This window comes from Pseudophryne corroboree, chromosome 2 (genome assembly GCF_028390025.1).
Source record: "Pseudophryne corroboree isolate aPseCor3 chromosome 2, aPseCor3.hap2, whole genome shotgun sequence".
Taxonomy (NCBI): domain Eukaryota; kingdom Metazoa; phylum Chordata; class Amphibia; order Anura; family Myobatrachidae; genus Pseudophryne; species Pseudophryne corroboree.
In genome coordinates this window covers 859,495,794-859,521,741 of record NC_086445.1, presented here as the reverse complement: position 1 = coordinate 859,521,741, position 25,948 = coordinate 859,495,794, and the positions used below count along the sequence as shown (strand labels likewise).

The following is a 25,948-nucleotide window of genomic DNA, read 5'->3' as shown; positions in this document are numbered from 1 at the left end:
CCTCATTGCTCCGGACTGGCCAAGAAGGGCTTGGTATGCAAATCTTCTGGATCTACTGCTAGAAGAGCCGAGGCCTCTTCGGGAGGACCTTCTGCAGCAGGGGCCGTTCGCTTATCAAGACTTACCGCGGCTACGTTTGACAGCATGGAGGTTGAACGCCAGATATTAGCTCGGAAGGGTATTCCGAACAGGGTTATTCCTACCCTGATACAGGCTAGGAAAGGAGTAACGTCTAAACATTACCATCGTATTTGGAAAAAATATGTATCTTGGTGTGAGTCCAAGAAGTTTTCTACGGTGGAGTTTCAACTGGGACGGTTTCTCCTCTTCCTGCAAGCAGGTGTGGATATGGGCCTGAGGTTGGGATCCGTAAAGGTCCAGATTTCGGCCCTATCCATTTTCTTCCAGAAACAGTTGGCGTCTCTCCCTGAGGTTCAGACTTTTCTGAAAAGGGGTTCTGCACATCCAGCCTCCCTTTGTGCTGCCTACGGCACCATGAGATCTTAACGTGGTACTGCAGTTTCTCCATTCGGATTGGTTCAAGCCTCTACAGGAGGTTGATGTCAAGTTTCTCACATGGAAGGCTGTCACTTTGTTGGCCTTATCTTCTGCTAGACGTGTGTCGGAGTTGGGGGCTTTGTCTAGTAAGAGTCCATACTTGATCTTCCATGAAGATAGAGCTGAGCTCACGACACGTCAGCAGTTCCTTCCGAAGGTTGTGTCGGCATTTCATATCAACCAACCTATTGTGGTGCCAGTGGCTACTGACTCTTCAATTTCATCAAAATCCTTGGATGTTGTAAGGACTCTGAAAATCTATGTGAAGAAGACTGCTCGTCAACGGAAATCGGACTCTGTTTGTCCTGTATGATCCCAAGAAGCTTGGGTGTCCTGCTTTTAAGCAGACGATCTCTTGCTGGATCAGGTTCACTATCCAGCATGCGGATTTTACGGCAGGATTGCCGTGTCTTACGTCTGTTAAGGCCCACTCTATTTGTAAGGTGGGTTCTTGCTGGGCGGCTGCCCGGGGTGTCTCAGCTTTACAGCTTTGCCCAGCGGCTACTTGGTCTGGGTCGAACACGTTTGCAAAGTTCTACAAGTTCGATACTTTGGTCGCTGAGCACCTGAAGTTTGGTCAATCAGTTCTGCAGGAGCCTTCGCGCTCTCCCTCCCATTCTGGGAGCTTTGGTACATCCCCATGGTACTAATGTGGACCCCAGCATCCTCTAGGACGTAAGAGAAAATAGGATTTTAATTACCTACCGGTAAATCCTTTTCTCGTAGTCTGTAGAGGATGCTGGGGGCCCACCCAGCGCTTCGTGATCCTGCAGTAATTTCTTTGTTCAGTACTGCTTAGTTCTTGGTTAAGTACTGTTTTGTTACTTGGTTAAGTAATATTGTTCAGCCGTTGCTGATGTTTCAAGCTGGTTAGCTTGGTTTGCCTTGTATGTGTGAGCTGGTGTGAATCTCGCCACTATCTGTGTAAAATCCTTCTCTCGAAGTTGTCCGTCTCCACGGGCACAGTTTCTAGACTGAGTCTGGTACGAGTGGCATAGAGGGAGGAGCCAGCCCACACTCTCAAACTCTTAAAGTGCCAGTGGCTCCTAGTGGACCCGTCTATACCCCATGGTACTAATGTGGACCCCAGCATCCTCTACGGACTATGAGAAAAGGATTTACCGGTAATCCTATTTCATATATATATATATATATATACAATTTTGATCCGCGCACACTTTGTTTTGTCCAGAGTTTGTTTAGTCAACACATGAGGTGCCTGCTCATCCACTCCTGCCAGGAGCCACAAATTTCTAGATAATAAAATAAGGAGAGCGCACCAGTGAATAATAGTAAAAAGTAACAATTTACTTGTGTAAATATCCACGTACATCAAGGTTCACATTCAAGCACTTAGCCACTTCTCCGATAACCTCCACCGCAACGATGTACTTCAGTCAGTGGGGTATTTTTCCGGAGACGCCGTCTGCTCTGTATCAGGCGGAAGACAGGATTCGTCTTGCACTTGTAAGCCACGCCCAACGCGTTTCGTCACTAGAGGACTTCGTCAGGAGCTATGTCATTGGATCCTCTAAGTTCACCTTTTAACCATTGCTTTGTGCAGCGATTGGCTGATTGCTTGATCACACATAACATCTTTACTTTTAATACTTCGTTTGTTTAAAAAACATTTTATACCTCATTATTTTTACCTACACATTATATCTATAATAACAACACTTTTGCCATTTATTGACACTTCTAAATAAAAACATAAATATGTAAACAGAAGTAGCACTACTGCATTCACAGCTGATTAGCCTCTCACTGCTGGTCTCTTACTCATATGTTCTTAATTACTATGTCTCTACTTTCACATATGTTCCTGTTCGTTTTGCCATCTGACAGCATTAGTTAGAGTGTAATCAGTAATGTGATTGCAGTGGCCAAAATTTATAAGCCATTCATTTATTCATCTAATTCATACTTAGTCTTTATAGACATGTACATACATTTAATTAAAAAAGAACGAGCCTTTAAAAACCGACTTTTGCCAATATCTCATTCTAACCTGTACTATAACAAGCTCCTCTCCTATATTAACCCCTTCATGCTCGACCCCAGATTTTCATGAAACTAGGGTGCTCTATCTTTTCTGTTATGACCGGGACCTACCCTGAGTGTTTGCCACTCCCCATCGGGTGCTAACACCAACTTCGATAGGGACCTCACCCAGAGACTTCTAGGGTGGAAAACTTATCCTTTAAAGCCATAGAACAGGTTCATTTGGGAAATAGAGGGGGGGACATTTTAAAACTGTTGTCTCAGAGAGAAACCTTCTGGATTTACACGTTAGGTACATTAACCCCAGACGGATTGAACGAGGGATGTGATATCGTGCCGTTTCTGTAATAATGACCGGGAAAGTCTCTGGGTGAGGTCCCTATCGAAGTTGGTGTTAGCACCCGATGGGGAGTGGCAAACACTCAGGGTAGGTCCCGGTCATAACAGAAAAGATAGAGCACCCTAGTTTCATGAAAATCTGGGTTCGAGCATGAAGGGGTTAATATAGGAGAGGAGCTTGTTATAGTACAGGTTAGAATGAGATATTGGCAAAAGTCGGTTTTTAAAGGCTCGTTCTTTTTTAATTAAATATATGTACATGTCTATAAAGACTAAGTATGAATTAGATGAATAAATGAATGGCTTATAAATTTTGGCCACTGCAATCACATTACTGATTACACTCTAACTAATGCTGTCAGATGGCAAAACGAACAGGAACATATGTGAAAGTAGAGACATAGTAATTAAGAACATATGAGTAAGAGACCAGCAGTGAGAGGCTAATCAGCTGTGAATGCAGTAGTGCTACTTCTGTTTACATATTTATGTTTTTATTTAGAAGTGTCAATAAATGGCAAAAGTGTTGTTATTATAGATATAATGTGTAGGTAAAAATAATGAGGTATAAAATGTTTTTTAAACAAACGAAGTATTAAAAGTAAAGATGTTATGTGTGATCAAGCAATCAGCCAATCGCTGCACAAAGCAATGGTTAAAAGGTGAACTTAGAGGATCCAATGACATAGCTCCTGACGAAGTCCTCTAGTGACGAAACGCGTTGGGGATGGCTTACAAGTGCAAGACGAATCCTGTCTTCCGCCTGATACAGAGCAGACGGCGTCTCCGGAAAAATACCCCACTGACTGAAGTACATCGTTGCGGTGGAGGTTATCGGAGAAGTGGCTAAGTGCTTGAATGTGAACCTTGATGTACGTGGATATTTACACAAGTAAATTGTTACTTTTTACTATTATTCACTGGTGCGCTCTCCTTATTTTATTATCTATATATATATATATATATATACACACACACACACACACACACACACACACACACACACACACACACACACACACACACACACACACACACACTGCTCAAAAAAATAAAGGGAACACTTAAACAACACAATGTAACTCCAAGTCAATCACACTTCTGTGCAATCAAACTGTCCACTTAGGAAGCAACAGTGATTGACAATCAATTTCACATGCTGTTGTGCAAATGGAATAGACAACAGGTGGGAATTATATGCAATTAGCAAGACACCCCCAATAAAGGAGTTTTTTTGCAGGTGGTGACCACAGACCACTTTTCAGCTCCTATGCTTTCTGGCTGATGTTTTGGTCACTTTTGAAAGCTGGCTTTTGAAAGCTTTCACTCTAATGGTAGCATGAGACGGAGTCTACAACCCACACAAGTGGCTCAGGTAGTGCAGCTCATCCAGGATGGCACATCAATGCGAGCTGTGGCAAGAAGGTTTCCTGTGTCTGTCAGCGTAGTGTCCAGAGCATGGAGGCACTACCAGGAGACAGGCAAGTACATCAGGAGACGTGGAGGAGGGCAACAACCCAGCAGCAGGACCGCTACCTCCGCCTTTGTGCAAGGAGGAACAGGAGGAGCACTGCCAGAGCCCTGCAAAATGACCTCCAGCAAGCCACAAATGTGCATGTGTCTACTCAAACGATCAGAAACAGACTCCATGAGGGTGGTATGAGGGCCCAACGTCCACAGGTGGGGGTTGTGCTTACAGCCCAACACCGTGCAGGACGTTTGGCATTTGCCAGAAAACACCAAGATTGGCAAATTCGCCACTGGCGCGCCCTGTGCTCTTCACAGATGAAAGCAGGTTCTCACTGAGCACATGTGACAGACGTGACAGAGTCTGGAGACGCCAAGGAGAACGTTCTGCTGCCTGCAACATCCTCCAGCATGACCGGTTTGGCAGTGGGTCAGTAATGGTGTGGGTTGGCATTTCTTTGGGGGGCCGCACAGCCCTCCATGTGCTTGCCAGAGGTAGCCTGACTGCCATTAGGTACCGAGATGAGATCCTCAGACCCCTTGTGAGACCATATGCTGGTGCGGTTGGCCCTGGGTTCCTCCTAATGCAAGACAATGCTAGACCTCATGTGGCTGGAGTGTGTCAGCAGTTCCTGCAAGACGAAGGCATTGATGCTATGGACTGGCCCGCCCGTTCCCCAGACCTGAATCCAATTGAGCACATCTTGGACATCATGTCTCGCTCCATCCACCAACGCCACGTTGCACAACAGACTGTCCAGGAGTTGGCGGATGCTTTAGTCCAGGTCTGGGAGGAGATCCCTCAGGAGACCATCCGCCACCTCATCAGGAGCATGCCCAGGCGTTGTAGTGAGGTCATACAGGCACGTGGAGGCCACACACACTACTGAGCCTCATTTTGACTTGTTTTAAGGACATTACATCAAAGTTGGATCAGCCTGTAGTGTGTTTTTCTACTTTAATTTTGAGTGTGACTCCAAATCCAGACCTCCATGGGTTAATAAATTTGATTTCCATTGATAATTTTTGTGTGATTTTGTTGTCAGCACATTCAACTATGTAAAGAACAAAGTATTTAATAAGAATATTTCATTCATTCAGATCTATGATGTGTTATTTTAGTGTTCCCTTTATTTCTCTTAAGTCCTAGAGGATGCTGGGGACTCCAAAAGGACCATGGGGTATAGACTGGATCCGCAGAAGATATGGGCACACTATAAGACTTTTACTGGGTGTGAACTGGCTCCTCCCTCTATGCCCCACCTCCAGACCTCAGTTAGATTCTGTGCCCAGGAGAGACTGGACACACACTAGGGGAGCTCTACTGAGTTTCTCTGGAAAGACTTTGTTAGGCTTTTTTATTTTCAGGGAGACCTGTTGGCTACAGGCTCCCTGCTTCGTGAGACTGAGGGGAGAGAAGTCAGACCTATTTCTTCTGAGTTAAGGGCTCTGCTTCTTAGGCTACTGGACACCATTAGATCCAGAGGGTTCGATCACTTGGTGCGCCTAGCTGCTTGTTGCCGGAGCTGCGCCGTCACCCCCCTCACAGAAGCCAGAAGAAAGAAGCCGGGTGAGTATTAGAAGAACAGAAGACTTCAGTGACGGCAGAAGACTACAGTAACAGAGGTACAGCGCAGCGGTCGCGCTGCGCTCCATGCTCCCACACACCAACAGCACTCACAGGGTGCAGGGCGCTGGTGGGGAGCGCCCTGGGCAGCAGGTTACTGGAGCCTTTTTCCACTGGCAAGAGTACATATTAGGGGTGCCTGGGCACTGTGTATTTAACACCCGCCAGTATAAGATTTAAAATTTTAGCGGGACTGTAGCACGCCGGGAAGGGGCGGAGCTTAGCCGCACAGCTTACCAGCGCCATTTTCTCTACTTCACAGTGCATGCAGAGACGCTGGCCCGGACCTCCACTCTCCTTACAAGTACAGGAAGCAAAACTGGGGGGGGGGCACAGGCAATTGGTGCTATATATTTACAGCGCAGACATCATATATTATTTATTTGGTAGTATCTGGGCGCTGGGGTGTGAGCTGGCATACTCCCTCTGTGTTCTCTCTGCAGGCTTCCCTGTGTGTCTGTCCTCTTTGGCCAGTGTGGGTGTGTCGGTACCGTGTGTCGACATGTCTGAGACTGAGTGTTCCTCCCCGGAGGAAGTTACTGGGTGCGCGGAGAAGGATTTGGGAGTGACTCTGTCGGCACAGCCGACTGCTGATTGGGTGAATATGTTGAGTACATTGAATGCAAATGTGGCGTTATTGTCTAAGAGGCTGGATAAATCTGATTCTCTGACACAAACGTGGAGAAAGTCCATGGAGGAGGCTTTGTCTCAGGTACAGGCCCCCTCAAGGTCACAAAAACGTTCATTTACCCAGATGGCAGATACGGATACCGACACAGACTCTAATTCCAGTGTCGACTTCAGTGAGGCCAGTTTACATCCGAAATTGGTTAAGAGTATTCAGTACATGATTGTGGCTATTAAAGATGTTTTACATATTTCTGAAGTGCCTGCTGTTCCAGATACGAGGGTTTGTATAAGGGAAAAAAGCCTGAGGTGACGTTTCCCCCCTCTCATGAACTGAACGCTGTTTGTGAAAAGGCTTGGGAGTCGCCTGACAAAAGGTGGCAGATTCCCAAGATAATTTTTATGGCACATCCTTTCCCCTCTGACGACGGGGAGAAATGGGAGTCGTCTCCCAATGTGGGCAATGCTCTGTCCCGACTATCCAAAAAGGTGGCGCTTCCGTCTCCTGACACGACTGCCCTCAAGGATCCTGCGGATCGCAAGAAGGAAACGACATTCAAGGCCATTTACGTCACTACGGGTGCACTCCTCAGGCCTGCCGTGGCGTCGGCGTGGGTGAGTAGTGCTATTGCTAAGTGGGCTGATAATTTGGCATCTGACATGGATACCCTTGATAAGGATAACATTCTTTTGACTCTTGGTTATATCAGGGACGCTGCAGCTTACCTAAAGGTCGCAGCGAGAGATATTGGCCTCTTGGGATCAAGGGCCAATGCCATGGCGGTCTCGGCCAGGAGGGCGCTGTGGATTCATCAATGGAATGCTGATGCCAACTCCAAGAAAGCTATGGAAGCTCTCCCTTTTAAAGGTAGTGTCTTGTTTGGTGATGGCCTTGCTGACCTGGTGTCTACCGCTACTGCGGGTAAGTAATCTTTTCTTCCTTATGTTCCCGCACAACAGAAAAAGGCACCCCATTATCAGATGCAGTCCTTTTGGCCTAATAAATACAAAAAAGGAAGGGGCTCCTTCCTCGCTTCAAAAGGTAGAGGAAGGGGAAAAAGGTCGCCTGCTGTGTCTGGCGCCCAGGACCAAAAGTCCTTCCCCGCCTCTGCCAAGTCCACCGCATGACGCTGGGGCTCCCCTGCGGGAGTCCGTGCCGGTGGGGGGCCATCTCCGAATCTTCAGTCAGGTCTGGTTTCAATCGGGCCTAGATCCTTGGGTCTTAGACATAGTGTTCCAAGGGTACTAACTGGAGTTTCAGGAGATGCCCCCCCCCCGCCGATTTTTCAAATCAGCCTTGCCAGTTTCTATTCCAGAAGGAGAAGTAGTAAATGCTGCGATACAAAAGCTGTGTCAACAGAGGGTCATTGTCCCGGTTCCCCCATCCCAACGGGGGGAAGGGTTCTATTCGAGCCTCTTTGTCGTGGCAAAGCCGGACTGCTCGGTCAGACCGATCCTGAACCTAAAATCCCTCAATCCGTACCTGAAAACTTTCATGTTCAAGATGGAATCTCTTCGAGCTTTGATCTCCAGCCTAGAAGGGGGGGAATTTTATGGCGTCAGTCGGCATAAAATATGCCTACTTAAATGTCCCGATATATCCTCCTCATCAGGCCTTCCTGAGATTTGCGGTGCAGGATTGTCATTACCAATTTCAGACGTTGCCGTTTGGGCTTTCCACGGCCCCGAGGGTCTTCACCAAAGTGATGGCGGAAATGATGGTAATCCTACGCAAGCAGGGTGTCACAATTATCCCGTACTTGGACGATCTCCTGATAAAGTCGAGATCAAAAGAGCAGTTGCTAAGAAATGTGGAACTCTCCCTGACGGTTCTGCAACATCATGGTTGGATTCTAAATTTGACAAAGTCTCAGTTGATCCCGACAACTCGGCTGCCTTTCTTGGGCATGATCCTAGACATGGAACTACAGAGAGTGTTTCTTCCGGCGGAAAAAGCTCTGAAAAACCAGACCATGGTCAAGGAGATTCTGAAACCGGCAAGAGTGTCGATTCATCAATGCACTCGAGTGCTAGGGAATATGGTTGCGGCTTACGAAGCCATTCCGTTTGGCAGGTTTCATGCCCGTGTGTTTCAGTGGGACCTGCTGAACAAATGGTCCGGGTCTCACCTGCACATGCACCAGAAATAAGTCTATCTTCCAGGACCAGAATTTCTCTCCTGTGGTGGCTGCAAAGTTCTCACGTTCTAGAGGGACGCAGGTTCGGAATCCAGGATTGGGTCCTGCTGACCACAGATGCAAGTCTCCGAGGCTGGGGTGCAGTCACACAAGGAAGAAGTTTCCAGGGAAAATGGTCAAGCCAGGAATCTTGTCTCCACATAAATGTTCTGGAGTTAAGAGCCATTTACAACGGCCTTCTGCAAGCGAAAATTCCTTCTTCAAGGTCTACCTGTCCTGATTCAGTCGGACAACATAACAGCGGTGGCGTATGTAAACCGCCAGGGCGGAACAAAGAGCAGAGCAGCAATGGCGGAGGACACAAGAGTTCTCCGCTGGGCGGAACAGCACGTGACCGCTCTGTCAGCAGTCTTCCTTCCGGGCGTGGACAACTGGGAAGCAGACTTCCTCAGCAGACACGATCTCCATCCAGGAGAGTAGGCCCTTCAAGAGATATTTGCAGAATTAACAAGGTGTTGGAGAATTCCTCAAATAGACATGATGGCGTCTCGCCTCAACAAGAAGCTTCCGAGGTATTTTTCCAGGTCAAGGGACCCCCAAGCCAGTGCAGTGGACGCCCTGGTAACTCCGTGGGTGTTTCAGTCGGTGTATGTGTTCCCTCCGCTTCCTCTCATTCCAAGAGTGTTGAGGATCATAAGACGAACAAGGGTTCAGGCAATACTCGTCGTTCCAGATTGGCCATGGAGGGCCTGGTATCCGGATCTTCAGGAATTGCTCATAGAAGATCCTTTGCCGCTTCCTCTCAGAGAGGACCTGTTACTGCAGGGACCATGCGTATTTCTGGACTTACCGCAGCTGCGTTTGACGGCGTGGAGGTTGAACGCCAAATCCTAGCTCGTAAAGGTATTCTCGGGGAAGTCATCCCCACTCTCCTTAAGGCTAGAAAGGAGGTCACGGCGAAGCATTATCACCGTATTTGGAGAAAATATGTGTCATGGTGTGAAGCCAAAACAGCTCCTGCGGAGGAGTTTCAATTGGGTCGTTTCCTCCATTTTTTGCAGGCAGGCGTGGATGCAGGGTTCCATCAAAGTGCAGATTTCGGCTTTATCTATTTTCTTTCAAAAATAATTGGCCGCCCTTCCTGAGGTTCAGACTTTCGTGAAGGGAGTGCTGCATATCCATCCTCCGTTTGTGCCACCCGTGGCACCGTGGGATCTTGATGTGGTGTTACAATTTCTTATGTCTCACTGGTTTGAACCTTTGCGAAAGGTAGAGTTAAAGTTTCTCACTTGGAAAAGTGGTCATGCTCTTGGCCTTGGTGTCTGCCAGACGAGTGTCAGAATTGGCGGCTTTGTCTTACAAGAGCCCATATTTAAATTTTTCATGTGGATAGAGCGGAAATGAGGACTCGTCAACAATTTCTGCCGAAGGTGGTTTCTTCGTTTCACATAAATCAACCTATTGTGGTACCTGTGGCTACGGATGCTGTGGCAGTGCCAAAATCTCTTGATGTCGTAAGAGCTTTGAAAATTTATGTCGCCAGAACGGCTCTTGTTAGGAAAACGGAGGCTCTGTTTGTCCTGTATGCTTCCAACAAGATTGGAAATCCTGCTTCCAAGCAGACTATTGTACGCTGGATTTGTAATACAATTCAGCACGCTCATTCTTCGGCTGGGTTGCCATTGCCGAAGTCTGTAAAGGCCCATTCTACCAGGAAGGTGGGCTCATCTTGGGCGGCTGCCCGAGGGGTTTCCGGAACTTCAACTTTGCCGAGCAGCTACGAGGTTGAGTTCAAACACTTTTGCTAAGTTCTACAAGTTTGATACCCTGGCTGAGGAGGACCTCATGTTTGCTCAGTCGGTGCTGCAGAGTCGTCCGCACTCTCCCGCCCGGTCTGGAGCTTTGGTAAAGACCCCATGGTCCTTTTGGAGTCCCCAGCATCCTCTGGGACGTAAGAGAAAATAGGATTTTAATACCTACCGGTAAATCCTTTTCTCCTAGTCCGTAGAGGATGCTGGGCGCCCATCCCAGTGCGTACTGTTACTTGCAGTTGTATTGTTGGTTGTTGTTTTCGGTTACACGACGGTTGTGTATCGGTTATGTTCAGCTTGTTGCTGTTTTTTCGTTCATACTGTTATCTGGTATTCCTGCTAAACCAGTTGTACGGTGTGTTTGTGGTGTGAGCTGGTATGTATCTCACCCTTAGTTTAGCAAAAATCCTTTTCCTCGAAACGTCCGTCTCCCCTGGGCACAGTTCCTATAACTGAGGTCTGAAGGAGGGGCATAGAGGGAGGAGCCAGTTCACACCCAATAAAAGTCTTATAGTGTGCTCATGTCTCCTGCGGATCCCGTCTATACCCCATGGTCCTTTTGGAGTACCCAGCATCCTCTACGGACTAGGAGAAAAGGATTTACCGGTAGGTATTAAAATCCTATTTTTTTTGAGCAGTGTGTATATATATATGAATTGGAACAAACGAGGCGGCACTCAGAGACTGTTACCTGCTAGCAAACGTGTATTGGTGCTATCTACGTTTCGGGGACCACCTCCCCTACGTCAGGATAACTGCACAAGTGAAATCACAGGTTTAAATACCAGTGAACTTACCCCCCTTGCAAGATTCCCCCACGCGCGTTCTCCTCTGGCCACGCCAACCGGGTGTCCCGTTCGACGTCACCGCTCGTATCAGCGGAACCGGAAATGACGTTGCGGCTCCCTTCTGTGTGGCCATGGAGACGCTGTAAACTGTGCAGTATATATTTGATTAACAACGGTGATAATACACATCAAAATGTGATAATGAACATCAAAAAATAAAGTGCACAGTGCATGTAATTTGTAAACATTATGACACTGACTTATAAGCATGAATAAAATGTTTGCTATAAAAGTGAATAGTACTCCTGTGATTAAGCTTAAAAAGCAGATCGTGTGGTAAGTAAAAAATGCAAGGCAATGTGGCCAATCAACAACCAGCCTATGGATGTATGAACAGTATATAAAAAATATATTAAAAAATGTTTTGTTTAAAACTAACGATACCTGTCACCCTTTATACCCCACTATGCTTTCCAAAAAATTAATCAATATCCCTTTGGTAGCTTTACATTATCCAAGTATGATCTACCTCGAATGCCCTACAGGAAATTGATGAGCCCTAGATTATCATTCAACCCCCCTGGTTTTAGCGTATTGAGTCTATGAATCCACATATATACCCCTGTTTCCCCCCTGAGGGGACTCAGGGACATGATCTATGATACGATGTTTAAATGTGGCCATACTGTGTCTATGTTTTAGAAAGTGTTTAGCCTCCGGCTGCTCTCCGCTGCCGGATGCCAAAGAAACTGCTTATGGCCTGTCTATGCTGGGCCATCCTCACTTAGAATTGACATTCGGTTTTACCGATCTAGTACCGCCCGCATGGGCAGAAAATGGCGTACACCATGAACTTGGTAGTGCACGTAAGGGGCCATCTGATATTGAATTTATTACCAGAAAAGGGATGAGAGATGCTATCACCGGGAGACATGTGTGCACATGTTGTACATCCTGTACATTTGAAGCACCCGTTCCTGCGGGACAAAAAATGTCTGGGGGGGGGGGGGTTGAATTTAGCCATATCTGTTTTGACTAGTATGTCTCTAATGTTCCGGCCTCTGGTGTAACTTGGCATGACCCGCTTATCGCAGAATATTTTCATGTCTGGATCTGTGGACACAATCGGCCATAATTGCCTCAACGAGTGTACTCGCTATTTACATTGAATTCTCTGACCCAAGGTACAGGTTGAGTATCCCTAATCCAAAACGCTTGGGACCAGAGGTATTTTGGATATCGGATTTTACCGTATTTTGGAATAATTGCATCGCATAATGAGATATCATGGTGATGGGACCTAAGTCTAAGCACAGAATGCATTTATGTTTCATATACACCTTATACACACAGCCTAAAGGTCATTTTAGCCAATATTTTTAATAACTTTGTGCATTAAACAAAGTGTGTATACATTCACATAATTCATTTATGTTTCATATATACCTTATACACACAGCCTGAAGGTCATTTAATATAATATTTTTAATAACTTTGTGTTTCAAACAAAGTATGAGTACATTGAGCCACAGAAAACAAAGGTTTCACTATGTCACTCTCACTCAAAAAAGTCCGTATTTCGGAATATTCCGTATTTCGGAATATTTGGATATGGGATACTCAACCTGTATAACTTTGGACGTGTCACAGTGGGTTTCAGTAACTCTTCCCTGCTTTTAGCTACGGCCTTCTGTCTAGATGTGCTGAGAAGATCATGAGGGTATCCTCTTTTGGCAAACCTCTGTTCCATCTCATCTAGTTGTAAATCTTTCACCGTGCTGTTGCTGTTGGTTCTGCAGACCCTAAGGAATTGAGAAAATGGTAAACCCCGTACGGTGGACATGGGATGAAAACTATCAAATCTAAGGATCGTATTATGATTCGTTGGTTTCTTATACAGACTGGTTTCCAGTTTACCATCTGTTAAGTTGAATATCCAAAAAAACAAATCTCAGTGCTGCTACTACTCATGGTGAGCTTCACTGGACTGGCCGTTAGATTGTGTGCTGTTACAAGCTCATATAAGTCCTGCACATCGCCTCGCCAAAATATATATATATACATATATATATATATATATATATTCACATACACAGTGTTGAACCTACATTTTGGATCCTTGAAGCTTGAACTGTTGTGGGGGCCTCTTCGCAACCAGCAACAATAGGGCACCATCCACCAAGGTCCAAAGAGCCTTGCTGCCCTTGCACGGACAGCACACACCGCTCAGCACTAGCAAAATTACTTTATTAGACACCTCCTTGTCCCTGTCATTGCTCTCAGCCTCCTTCCTAGGACAGGTCTGAAGGCTGGCGAGAATTGTACTTTAATATGGATACATGTTTCATGCTACTTACAGAGTGCACATCACTCACTTCAAAAACTCCATCGATTTTGTTGAAAAATTCACTTATGCAAAAAAAGTTGCTTCAGGGCCCCTCTGAGATTAGGGGCCCTGAAGCTTAAGCTTCATTAGTTTCACAGTAGATCCAACTCTGTACACACATGTACATATAATAAAACTGTAAGAGTTGTGTCTGTACATACCAATTTGTTTATTGGATATCAACTTCTAGGGACTGTTTATGAACTATTGGGCCCTACACACTGACAGATCCGCTGCCGAGCTGCCTGACGGCGGATACGGCTGACGGGCGACCCGGGGGGCGGGGCAGTGACAGGGTGAGTGAAGTTTCTTCACTTCCCCCATCACCCGGCTCCATAGCAATGCAGGCAAATATGGACAAGATTGTCCATATTGTCCTGCATGTACAAGCGACGGGGCACCAGCGATGAACGAGCGCGGAGCCGCGCATCGTTCATCGCTGGTGCCTCCACACTGCACGATATGAACGGTATCTCGTTCATAAATTAACGAGATCGTTCATATCTTTCACTAATATCGCCCAGTGTGTAGGGCCCATATGGCCTAATTCAAGATTGATTGCAAAAGCAAAATCTTCCTCTAATGGGCAAAACTATGTCCACTGCAGGGAGAGGGGAGATGTAACACTTGCAGAGAGTTAGATTTGAGTGGGTTTTGTTGTTTCTGGGCAGGGTAAATACTGGCTGCATTATTTTTACACTGCAATTTAGTTTTCAGTGTCAACACACCCCACCCAAATCTAACTCTCTGCACATGTTATATCTGGCCAACCTGCAGTGAACATGGTTTTGCCCATTAGAGGAAGATTTTGCTTTTGCAATCAACCTTGAATTAGGCCCATGTACACAAGAAAAAAAATCAGAATTTTTGTCAGTCTGATCGCGATATCGTATCACCCAATGCATTTCGTCATGAAATGAAATCCTCGGGGATGTACGATTTTTAGTGTGAACTTCCAATGGGTACTCGGTTCTTCAATTAAAAATGGCAATACATGTCCTTTCAAAAGTACTAAGGGTCGAATTTAATGGAGTGTGAGAAGGCCGGAATGCCGAGATTCTGGCTGATCAGGTAGTTTTTTTTTTAAAGCAGCAAACATTTACAAGGTAAAACCAACCAACTTGCATTTATTACCAGCACATTCTCAATACTTGTATTATTTCTATTTTCACATCTGCAGTGCCACTTGTTCAGGCCCAATGTAGAATGATACAGAACAGGTGACTATCATCCAGGTGCACGGACAGCCCCTCGCCATTACTATGCTATTCTGCAATGCATGCACTACAAAGCAGGCAGCCTGCAGCTCTTCAACTGTTGTCGAACTATAATCCCCACCATGCTCTGCAAGTCATTGCTTCTATAGCTAAAACAAATAGAGGAAACCATCATCCTGTTATAACTTCATATTATACATGAAATGAAGTAACGGCAAAAATAAATGTGAGCAGTAATAACACTGGTTCCGTGCAATGGTTACACCATCAGACACCCTTCAGCTCTGTAAGCAGTTTCCCTTGAATAGAGCTCCATCTCTTGGATGATTTCAGGCAGTAGATGTGTAACTACATTAACCCATATTTCCACATATAACCCAGTAGATGTGTAACTACATTAACCCATATTAATAAGCACATCCTGTTACTTATTAACACACATACAACAACACTAACTTCTGACTCTGAGGCTTTCAATTAGAGCTTGATCGACACTGTAGTCACTCTTACAAGACCCTAGATCAGATTTCAGTACAATAACACACCCACAACATGATCCTCATATCCACACACTTCTCTATACTAATCCCCTTATCTTCACTGTGGTCATAAATACGTAACAAGCCCAGGAATTGCCTGTCTAGGTCACTGTGTATATGGCCAGCTTCAGGGTTCACAATGAGTGGGTATTACACTATAAACCATTGCCTCTAATGTTTCCATAACCATTGAGGCTTTCATTTCATGGCATTACATTACTGTTTCTTGCCATACGCAACTTGTTCTATTTTATTGCATTGCAGATACAACATGTAAATGTATCAGCAGCTTTACAGCCATCTCTAACAATATTACTGTTGCCGCTGTGATACCTGATATGTGCTTTCACTAGGGTTAGGTATCAGGTTGTACTCAGTATGGGATCCCGGCAGAGACAGATGCCGGAATCCTGACAGCCAGAATCCCGGCAGAGAGCGCAGCAAGTCCCCTTGCTGGCTCGCTGCGCTCACCACGCTGCAGGCCTGATGGCGAGCTTTGTTCACCACAATATTTTGTTCCCCCTCTGGTAGTGGCGTGGAACACCATTCTAAGGGGAATACTGGGAGTGTGTCAGGTTTCCGTGCGCCAGCATGTTACCCGCTGTTGGGTTTCCAACGTTGGTCTCCTGACCGCCGGGATCCCGACAGCCGGGAAAATAAACGCATCCCATCAGGTCATATATTCTGACTTTTACTGAATTAATAAAACCGGATTCCAGGCCATTAACCTTGCTTATCTGTTACACTCTTAAGGGGGGTACACACTGAGAGATCCGTGTTTAAAATCTAAGCAATCTGACTAGATTGCTTAGATTTTATGCACGGATCTGCCGTGTGTATGTCCCCCAGCGATAGAGATGCGCAGCCCCGCACATCGCTATCGCCGGTGCTAGATTGAGCCTGCATGCAGGCTCAATCTAGCGGGTCGCTCACTTCAGCGCTGTGTGAAGTGAGCGGTCCCCCGTCGTCGTCCCCACTCGCTCAGCACATCGCGCTGTGCTGAGCGGGGGGAGAGATGTGTGCTGAGTGGTCTGTGATAAGATCACTCAGCACACATCTGCCCCGTCAGTACCCCCCTTAAGTACATCACAATCTACTGTGATAAATGCAGTTCTTATATATATCTTTGTCAAATGCAAACAAATTCCTTATATAAAAATAACTGGTATTTTATCTGTGGTGTTCTCCGCAGGCTGCTCTGTTTTGGTGTTGGAGTCTGTTAGCATTTTAAGGAAATACCTCTCAGTAATAGATCTGCCAATCAGCTGGTTCTGTAAGCAAGATGTTCTTTTTATATCATCAAGGACACAATACAAACAAGCCAAGGTAATGTAAACTTTTTATATTGCTGCCTTATATAAATAAGTTAATAAATGACTGTTGAACTTCTCTGATGAGGGAAATAAATAAAAAGACTCATTATTCTACACTCCCTTTAGAAATATGATCATGCAATTAAATAGGGATACCAGGTTATGTAATAATGGTATTTGTCTTTCACACTAGCCATTGTTTCTATTATGCCTTTATTATGTTACATGGACAGGTCCGATACCTGTTAATGCGGTAGCAATAACCCGCTGTCCCTGCAAAGTCCTTGACTGCTTTATTTTTGACGTCTGAATAGATGGATGCCCTGTATCTTGAATTGCGCATGCTCCAACTTCATGACGGAAGTTGTACCGTACGCATCCTGATCTGATGGCCCTGCTCTTCTGCAGCGTTCCATCATCATATCGGACCTGAGGAGAGCACACGGACCAGTACCAACAGAAATGGCCTATATTTACAGTCCCTCTAGAGCGAAAGTGTGTGTGTATATACATATATATATATATAGATATAGATATAGATATAGATATAGATATATATAGATATGAAATATGAAAGTATATAATATACATACTGTGAGGAGATCAGGGTAGATGAGCACCTCCAAACACACAGCAGCCAGCCCAGGGTTTTTGTGCAATCTAGCTGTGGCTAGTTTTTTTGTGCAGTACAAAGACAAAACATAAAAAGAAATCCTAGCCCGCCTGGGCACTAACTAAACAAAATATATTCCCTCTATCAGAGTGGTAGGACTACCACTGCACAGGTACTCCCGACGTGCCTAGTTGCATCCGCGCCTTACTACGCCGGGAAGCGTCTCTTGCCGCTTAATGCTATGTTAATGGCCGCGGGTAAGACTAAGACGTAAGCCGGCGTGCGCAGTAAACCAGTCACACTCATACTGAGACGCAGCCACAATGATTGTGGTTTCATCTGTTTGCACAGTACTTAAAGACCGTAAATCACAGTGTCTCATAATAGGCATGCTGCCTGTTTCCCCAGGTAGTGAAACCCCAAGCAAAGCCCTGACCCAGCTAATTTCATCCTTTTACAGGTGTAGGCACTAATTAGATTGCTCTCAGACTGAAGGCATAAAGACCCGAAATGGGCCTTGTGGATGGAGCCTTTCCTTATCTCTCACATCCACACCCCAGGAACCCTCATTTGGCTTTTACCAAAAGCCCTCAGTAAAGTAACCACAAACATTTTCCAGGTGTTTTAAAAGATGTAGGCCAGAAACCTGGGACAAACATTTATCATTTTGCCAGTACTTCTAGCACAAAAAAATCAATTTTATTTCTCATATGTCCTAGAGCAGAGGTTCTCAAACTCGGTCCTCGGGGGCACACACAGTGCATGTTTTGCAGGTAACCCAGCAGGTGCACAGGTGTATTAATTACTCACTGACACATTTTAAAAGGTCCACAGGTGTATAATTATTTATTGAAATATGCGGGACAGAAGCGCGCCATTAAGGGGGCGGAGTTTCTTCCTCACAGCTCACTCTCACCTCGGTGCCATTTCCTCTCCACAGGGCTGCAGAGACGCTGGTCCTTCCTCACGCTGATGACAAGTATCAGGATGCAAAATGGGGGGAGGAGGGGTACAGTATAATTTGGTGCAATATATTTGATATTTAAAGTGCTATAGGTCTGGGGCATTTTTTAGTGTTTTCAGACCCGTTATTTTGGCGCTGGATTGTGAGCTGGCAAATTCCCTCTGTGTCTCTCTGACAGACTTCATGGTCTGTATGTATAAGGAAAAGAAACCTGAGATAACGTTTCCTCCCTCTCATGAACTGAACACTCTATTTGAAAAAGTCTGGGAAAGCCCTGAAAGAAAGTTTCAGATTCCCAAAAGGATTCCGGTGGCTTGTCCGTTTCCCTCTGAGGATAGGGAAAAGTGGGAGTCACCCCCCATTGTTGACAATGGCCCTATCACGTTTGTCTAAAAAGGTGGCTCTCCCGTGACCTGGCAAGGCAGCCCTTAAGGACCCTGCGGATCGTAAGCAAGAAACTACATTAAAATCCATTTATGCGACCACAGGTACGTTACGCAGACCTGTCATTGCATCTGCGTGGGTGAGTAGTGCTATCGAAAAGTGGGCAGATAACTTGTCATCTGATATAGATACCTAGATAGGGATAGCATCCTCTTGACGCTGGGTTATATCAAGGACGCTGCAGCGTACCTAAAGGAAACTGCAAGAGATATTGGCCTTTTGGGATCAAAAGCCAATGCCATGGCAGTCTCAGCTAGGCGAGCATTGTGGATTCACCAATGGAATGCTGATGCTGACTCCAAGAAAAATATGGAATCTCTACCATATAAAGGTGGTGCCTTGTTTGGTGACGGCCTCGCTGATTTGGTATCTACAGCTATCGCGGGTAAGTCATCCTTTTTGCCTTATGTTCCTCCACAACAAAAGAAAACACACCACTATCAAATGCAGTCCTTTCGGCCCAATAAATACAGAAAATGGCGAGGTTCTTCCTTCCTTGCTACTAGAGGAAGGGGAAGAGGTAAAAGATCACCAGCCTTGTCGGGTTCCCAGGAGCAGAAGTCCTCCCCGGCTTCTGCCAACTCCACTGCATGATGCTGGGCTCCTCTGCGGAAGTCCGCACCGGTGGGGGCACGTCTCAAACTCTTCAGTCAGTTCTGGTTTTGTTCGGACCTGGACCCATGAGTTTTACAAATAGTATCCCAAGGGTACAAACTGGAGTTTCAAGACGTTCCCCCTCGCCGATTTTTCAAATCGGCCTTACCAGCTTCTCTTCCGGACAGGGAGGTAGTATGCGACGCAATACAAAAGTTGTGTCAAAATCAGGTCATTGTCATGGTTCCCCCGTCACAACAGGGAGAAGGCTTTTATTCAAGCCTATTTGTGGTCCCGAAGCCGGACGGCTCGGTCAGACCTGAAATCCCTCAATTTCTACCTAAAAAAATTCAAATTCAAGATGGAGTCTCTCCGAGCAGTGATCTCCAGTCTGGAGGAAGGGGATTTTATGGTGTCGGTGGACATAAAGGATGCCTACTTACATGTTCCCATTTATCCTCCGCATCAGGCTTACCTGAGGTTTGCAATTCAGGATTGTCATTACTAATTTAAGACGTTGCCGTTTGGTCTGTCCACGGCTCCGAGGATTTTCACCAAAGTGATGGCGGAAATGATTGTTCTCCTTCGCAAGCAAGGAGTCACAATTATCCCGTACTTGGACGATCTCCTGATAAAGGCGAGATCCAGGGACCAGTTGGTGTAAAACATTGCACTCTCCCTGACAGTTCGTCAACAACATGGTTGGCTCCTAAACTTGCCAAAATCACAGTTGATTCCGACGATGCGGTTGTCGTTTTTGGGAATGGTACTGGACACAGAACTACAGATAGTTTTTCTTCCAGTGGAAAAGGCTCTGGCACTTCAGAGTCTGGTCAAACAAATTCTGAAACCAGCAAGAGTGTCAATCCATCAATGCACTCGGTTGCTGGGCAAGATGGTTGCGGCCTACGAGGCCATTCAGTTTGGCAGATTCCATGCCAGAGTGTTTCAGTGGGACCTGTTGGACAAGTTTTCCGGATCCCACCTGCACATGCACCGAAGGATAATCCTGTCTTCCAAGACCAGAATCTCACTCCTGTGGTGGCTGCACAGCTCTCACCTCCAAGAGGGGCACAGGTTCGGGATCCAGGACTGGATCCTAGTTACCACGGATGCAAGTCTCCGAGGCTGGGGAGCAGTCAGACAGGGGGAAAACTTCCAAGGAAGATGGTCAAGCTTGGAAACTTGTCTCCACATAAACGTTCTGGAGTTAAGGGCCATTTACAACGCCCTTCTACAAGCGGAACATCTTCGCAGTCTGCCCATACTGATTCAGTCGGACAATGTAACAGCGGTAGCGTACATAAACCGCCAGGGCGGAACAAAAAGCAGTAGCAATGGCAGAAGCCACAAAGGTTCTCCGCTGGGCGGAAAAACATACAAACGCTCTGTCAGCGATCTTCATTCCAGGAGTGGACAACTGGGAAGCAGACTACCTCAGCAGACACGATCTCCATCCAGGAGAGTGGGGTCTCCATCAAGAGGTCTTCACAGAAGTGGCAAGTCATTGGGAAATTCCTCAAATATACATGATGGCATCTCGTCTCAACAAGAAGCTTCAGAGATATTGTTCCAGGTCGAGGGACCCTCAAGCAATAGCAATGGATGCACTGGTGACACCATGGGTGTTTCAGTCGGTGTATGTATTCCTTCCACTTCCGCTCATTCCAAAAGTTCTAAAGATAAGAAGAACAAAGATTCAAGCGATCCTCATTGTCCCAGACTGGCCAAGGAGGGCTTGGTATCCAGATCTTCAGGAATTACTCATAGGAGATCCCTGGCCTCTTCCTCTGAGGGAAGATCTGTTACAGCAGGGGCCGTGCGTGTTCCAAGACTTACTGCGACTACGTTTGACGGCTTGGAGGTTGAACGCCGGATCCTAGCCCGAAAGTGTATTCCCAAGGAAGTCATCCCCACTCTTATTCAGGCTAGGAAGGGAGTAACGTCTAAACATTACCACCGTATTTGGAGAAAATATGTTTCTTGGTGTGAATCCACGAAGGCTCCTACGGAAGAATTTCAGCTAGGACGTTTCCTCCATTTTCTACAAGCAGGTGTGGATGCTGGCCTAAAGTTGGGCTCAATTAAGGTACAGATTTCAGCCTTATCGGTTTTCTTTCAAAAACAATTGGCCTCCCTTCCAGAAGTTCAGACTTTCGTGAAAGGTGTGTTGCACATCCAACCTCCATTTGTGCCCCCAGTGGCACCATGGGATCTTAACGTGGTGTTGCAGTCCCTTCAATCACATTGGTTTGAACCTTTACCGAAGGTGGGGTTGAAATTCCTCACTTGGAAAGTGGTCATTCTGTTGGCCTTGGCATCCGCAAGGCGGGTGTCTGAGTTAGCGGCCTTGTCTCACAAGAGCCCTTATTTGATATTCCATGAAGATAGAGCAGAGTTGAGGACTCGTCAGCAATTTCTGCAGAAGGTGGTTTCATCTTTCCACATGAACCAACCTATTGTGGTGCCAGTGGCTACTGACGCCTTAATTGAGTCAAAGTCTCTGGATGTGGTCAGAGCTTTGAAAATGTATGTCGCCGGAACGGCTCAGGTTAGGAAAACGGAGGCTCTGTTTGTCCTGTATGCTCCCAACAAGATTGGGTGTCCTGCTTCCAAGCAGACCATTGCACGCTGGATCTGTAATACGATTCAGCATGCTCATTCCACGGCTGGATTGCCGTTACCGAAATCGGTGAAGGCCCATTCTACTAGAAAGGTGGGCTCGTCCTGGGCGGCTGCCCGGGGGGGTCTCGGCATTGCAACTTTGCAGAGCAGCTACTTGGTCGGGTTCAAACACTTTTGCAAAGTTTTACAAGTTTGATACCCTGGCCGATGATGGCCTCAAGTTTAGTCAATCGGTGCTGCAGAGTCATCCGCACTCTCCCGCCCGTTCTAGAGCTTTGGTATAACCCCATGGTTCTAATGGTGACCCCAGCATCCTCTAGGACGTTTGAGAAAATGGGATTTTAATTCCTACCGATAAATCCTTTTCTCTTAGTCCGTAGAGGATGCTGGGCACCCGTCCCAGTGCGTACTGTATCTGCAGTTATTAGTTGTGGTTACACACATGTTGTGTTACGTTTATAGTCAGCCTGTTGCTGAAATTGTTCATGCCGTTGGTTTGTGTTCTGTTGAATGCCACGTTGTGCGGCATGCTTGAGGTGTGAGCTGGTATGAATCTCACCTTAGTTTAACAATAAATCCTTTCCTCGAAATGTCCGTCTCCCTGGGCACAGTTCCTATAACTGGAGTCTGGAGGAGGGGCATAGAGGGAGGAGCCAGTTCACACCCTTTGAAAGTCTTAAAGTGCCCATGTCTCCTGGGGATCCCGTCTATACCGCATGGTTTTAATGGTGACCCCAGCATCCTCTACGGACTAAGAGAAAAGGATTTACCGGTAGGTATTAAATTCCCATTATATACTCTGTGTGTGTTGTGTATATATTTCATATGTATACACTTTTGTTTTGCTTTATCTGTATAGAAACTTTTAATATGAGCAGAGGGGTGTAGAGTGGGAGGAGTTACAGATGGTTGCAGGGACTGATTGGACGAGATCCATCTGTTCCTGCATTTTCACCTGAGATAAGGATTTTCCTCTTATGTTATTCTCAGATGGCATTATATGAGATAAGACTTTAACCATTTGCATGGCATGATCGCATCAGATGCGACCACACCTGCAAGTGCCTTATCTGATCTGATCTGATCGCACAGGATGCAACCAGTAAGATACGCAGCATGTGCAGCTGCAGGGAAGGGAAAACTCCTGCAGTTGCAGCTCCGTGAGGGCCTGGCAGGTCCTTCTGCCACCCTCCCCCAGTGTTTGACGTGCTGCCGATCAGTGCTGATTGGTCAGCAGACAATAGCACCCACTGGGCAAGTGTAAATTTACCCACCCAGCCCACCAAGTGTGTACCTGGTAGCTGCGGGGCTGTAAAAATGAAAGTCGCAATGTATCCGATGTCCTGATGGTGCCGACGATGTTTGGGGAAAAAGCTATTTTTTCTTTTACGTCCTAGAGGATGCTGGGGACTCCAAAAGGACCACGGGGTATAGACGGGATCCGCAGGAGCTTGGGCACACTAAAAAGACTTAAAACTGGGTGTGAACTGGCTCCTCCCTCTATGCCCCTCCTCCAGACCCCAGTTAGACTTTGTGCCCAGGAGTGACTGGATGCACACTAGGGGAGCTCTACTGCGTTTCTCTAGAAAAAGACTTTTGTTAGGTTTTTTATTTTCAGGGAGCCCTGCTGGCTACATGCTCCCTGCAGCGTGGGAGTGAGGGGAGAGAAGCAGGACCTACTTCTGTGAGTTTCAAGGCTCTGCTTCTCGGCTACTGGACACCATTAGCTCCAGAGGGTTCGATCACTTGGTGCGCCTAGCTGCTTGTTCCCGGAGCCACTTCAGTGACGGAAGGTAAAGCACAGTGGTAACGCTGTGCTCCATGCTCCCACACACATATCACCAACGGTTGTCACTGAAGGGGGGGCGCCCTGGGAGGCATGTTACTGAAGTTTTGTAAGGGCGGCATATGATTGTGGGTGCCGAGGCACCTTTTACAGACCCCCGCCGGCATTTTACATGAGTTTGAATTTGGCAGGCCGAAGCCGCCGGGAAGGGGGCGCGGCTCACACGCGCCATTTTCTCCCTGCACCAGACGGAGGGAGAGACGCTGCCGGGACCTCCACGCTGATTTCAAGTAAAGGGGGCATCTCCAGAGGGGAGCCGCAGTGGGGTACCAGTCTTTTTGATAATAAGGCAGCGCTGGGTACATATATTCGTGTACCAATATACAGGCGCTGGGGTGTGGGCTGGCATACTCCCTCTGTCTCCTCTTCTGGGCTGCATTGTGGGCCTGTCACCTTGCTGGGACGGTTATGTGTGTGTTGTGTGTCGGTACTACGTGTCAACATGTCGGAGCCTGAATGTTATTCACCAGAGGAGGTTATGGGAGGTGGGGATGCGGGGCTAGATGTAGCACTGTCAACGCAGCCGACTCCTGATTTACTAGCACTCCTTAATACAATAAATTCCAATGTAGCTTCTTTATCTAAGAGGTTAGATAAGTCTGAGTCACAGATGCAGGTGTGGAAAAAGTCCATGGAGGAGGCTTTATCTCAGGTACAGACCCCATCCGGGTCCCATAAGAGGCCTTTTACTCAGGTGGGGGATACGGATACCGACACGGACTCTGATTCCGAGGTCGATTTCACTGAGGCTGCGTTACATCCACGATTAGTTAAGAGTATTCAGTACATGATTGTGGCTATAAAGGATGTTTTGCAGATTTCTGATGAACCTGCAGTACAGGAAACAAGGATTTGCTTGTTCAAGGGAAAGAAACCTGAGGTGAAGTTTCCCCCCTCTCATGATATGAATACTCTTTGTGAAAAGGCTTGGGAGTCGCCGGATAAGAAATGGCAGATTCCCACGAGGATTTATATAGCGTATCCTTTCCCCTCTGATGACAGGGAAAAATGGGAGACATCTCCAACTGTTGATAAAGCTCTATCCCGTTTGTCTAAGAAGGTGGCGCTTCCGTCTCCTGACACGGTAGCTCTCAAGGATCTGGCGGATCGCAAGTTGGAGACGTGTCTGAAGTCCATTTTCGCTAATACGGGTGAATTGCTCAGACCTGCTGTGGCGTCGGTATGGGTGAGTAGTGCTATTGCTAAATGGGCTGAGAATTTAGCTAGTGACATGGATACTCTTGATAAAGATAATGTCCTTCTAACTCTCGGTTATATTAAGGACGCTGCGTATTACCTAAAGGACGCGGCAAGGGACGTCTGTTTCTTGGGATCAAGGACCAATGCCATGTCGATATCTGCCAGGAGGGCCTTGTGGATCCATCAATGGAATGCTGATGCCGACTCCAAGAGGTCTATGGAAGCTCTACCCTTTAAAGGTACTGTCTTGTTTGGGGACGGCCTGGCAGACCTAGTCTCGACCGCGGGTAAGTCCTCTTTTCTTCCTTATGTTCCCACACAACAGAAAAAGGCACCACATCAACAAATGCAGTCCTTTCGTCACAATAAATACAGGCGTGGGAAAGGTTCGTCTTTCCTCGCCTCAAAGGGTAGAGGACGGGGAAGAAAACTTCCTGCAGCCTCAGGCACACAGGACCAGAAGTCCTCCCCGGCTGCTACCAAGTCCACCGCATGACGCTGGGGCTTCCCTGGGGGAGTCCGGACCGGTGGGGGGCCGTCTTCAGGTATTCAGCCAGGTCTGGATTCAATCAGACCTGGATCCTTGGGTGTTAGAAATCGTGTCTCAAGGATACAAACTGGAGTTTCAGGAGATGCCCCCTCATCGGTTCTTCATTTCGGCATTACCAGTGATTCTTCCGGACAGGGAGGTGGTCCGGGCGGTGATTCAAAAATTGTGTCTACAGAAGGTCATTGTTCCCGTCCCTCCGTCCCAGCGGGGGGAGGGGTTCTACTCGAGCCTCTTTGTGGTACCGAAACCGGACGGTTCGGTTAGACCAATTCTAAATCTAAAATCCCTCAATCCATAC

The 25,948-nt window shown here is 46.7% G+C and overlaps 1 protein-coding gene across 1 annotated transcript in view; it reads left to right on the top strand.

The window, feature by feature from the left end:
- The window catches only part of PIGL (phosphatidylinositol glycan anchor biosynthesis class L), a 401,477-nt gene that overhangs the window by 368,549 nt on the left and 6,980 nt on the right, over window positions 1–25,948 (top strand). The window contains exon 6 of the mRNA XM_063955844.1: window positions 16,694–16,827. Within this exon, the coding sequence (XP_063811914.1) occupies window positions 16,694–16,827 (134 nt within the window). The remainder of the gene's footprint in view (window positions 1–16,693; window positions 16,828–25,948) is intronic.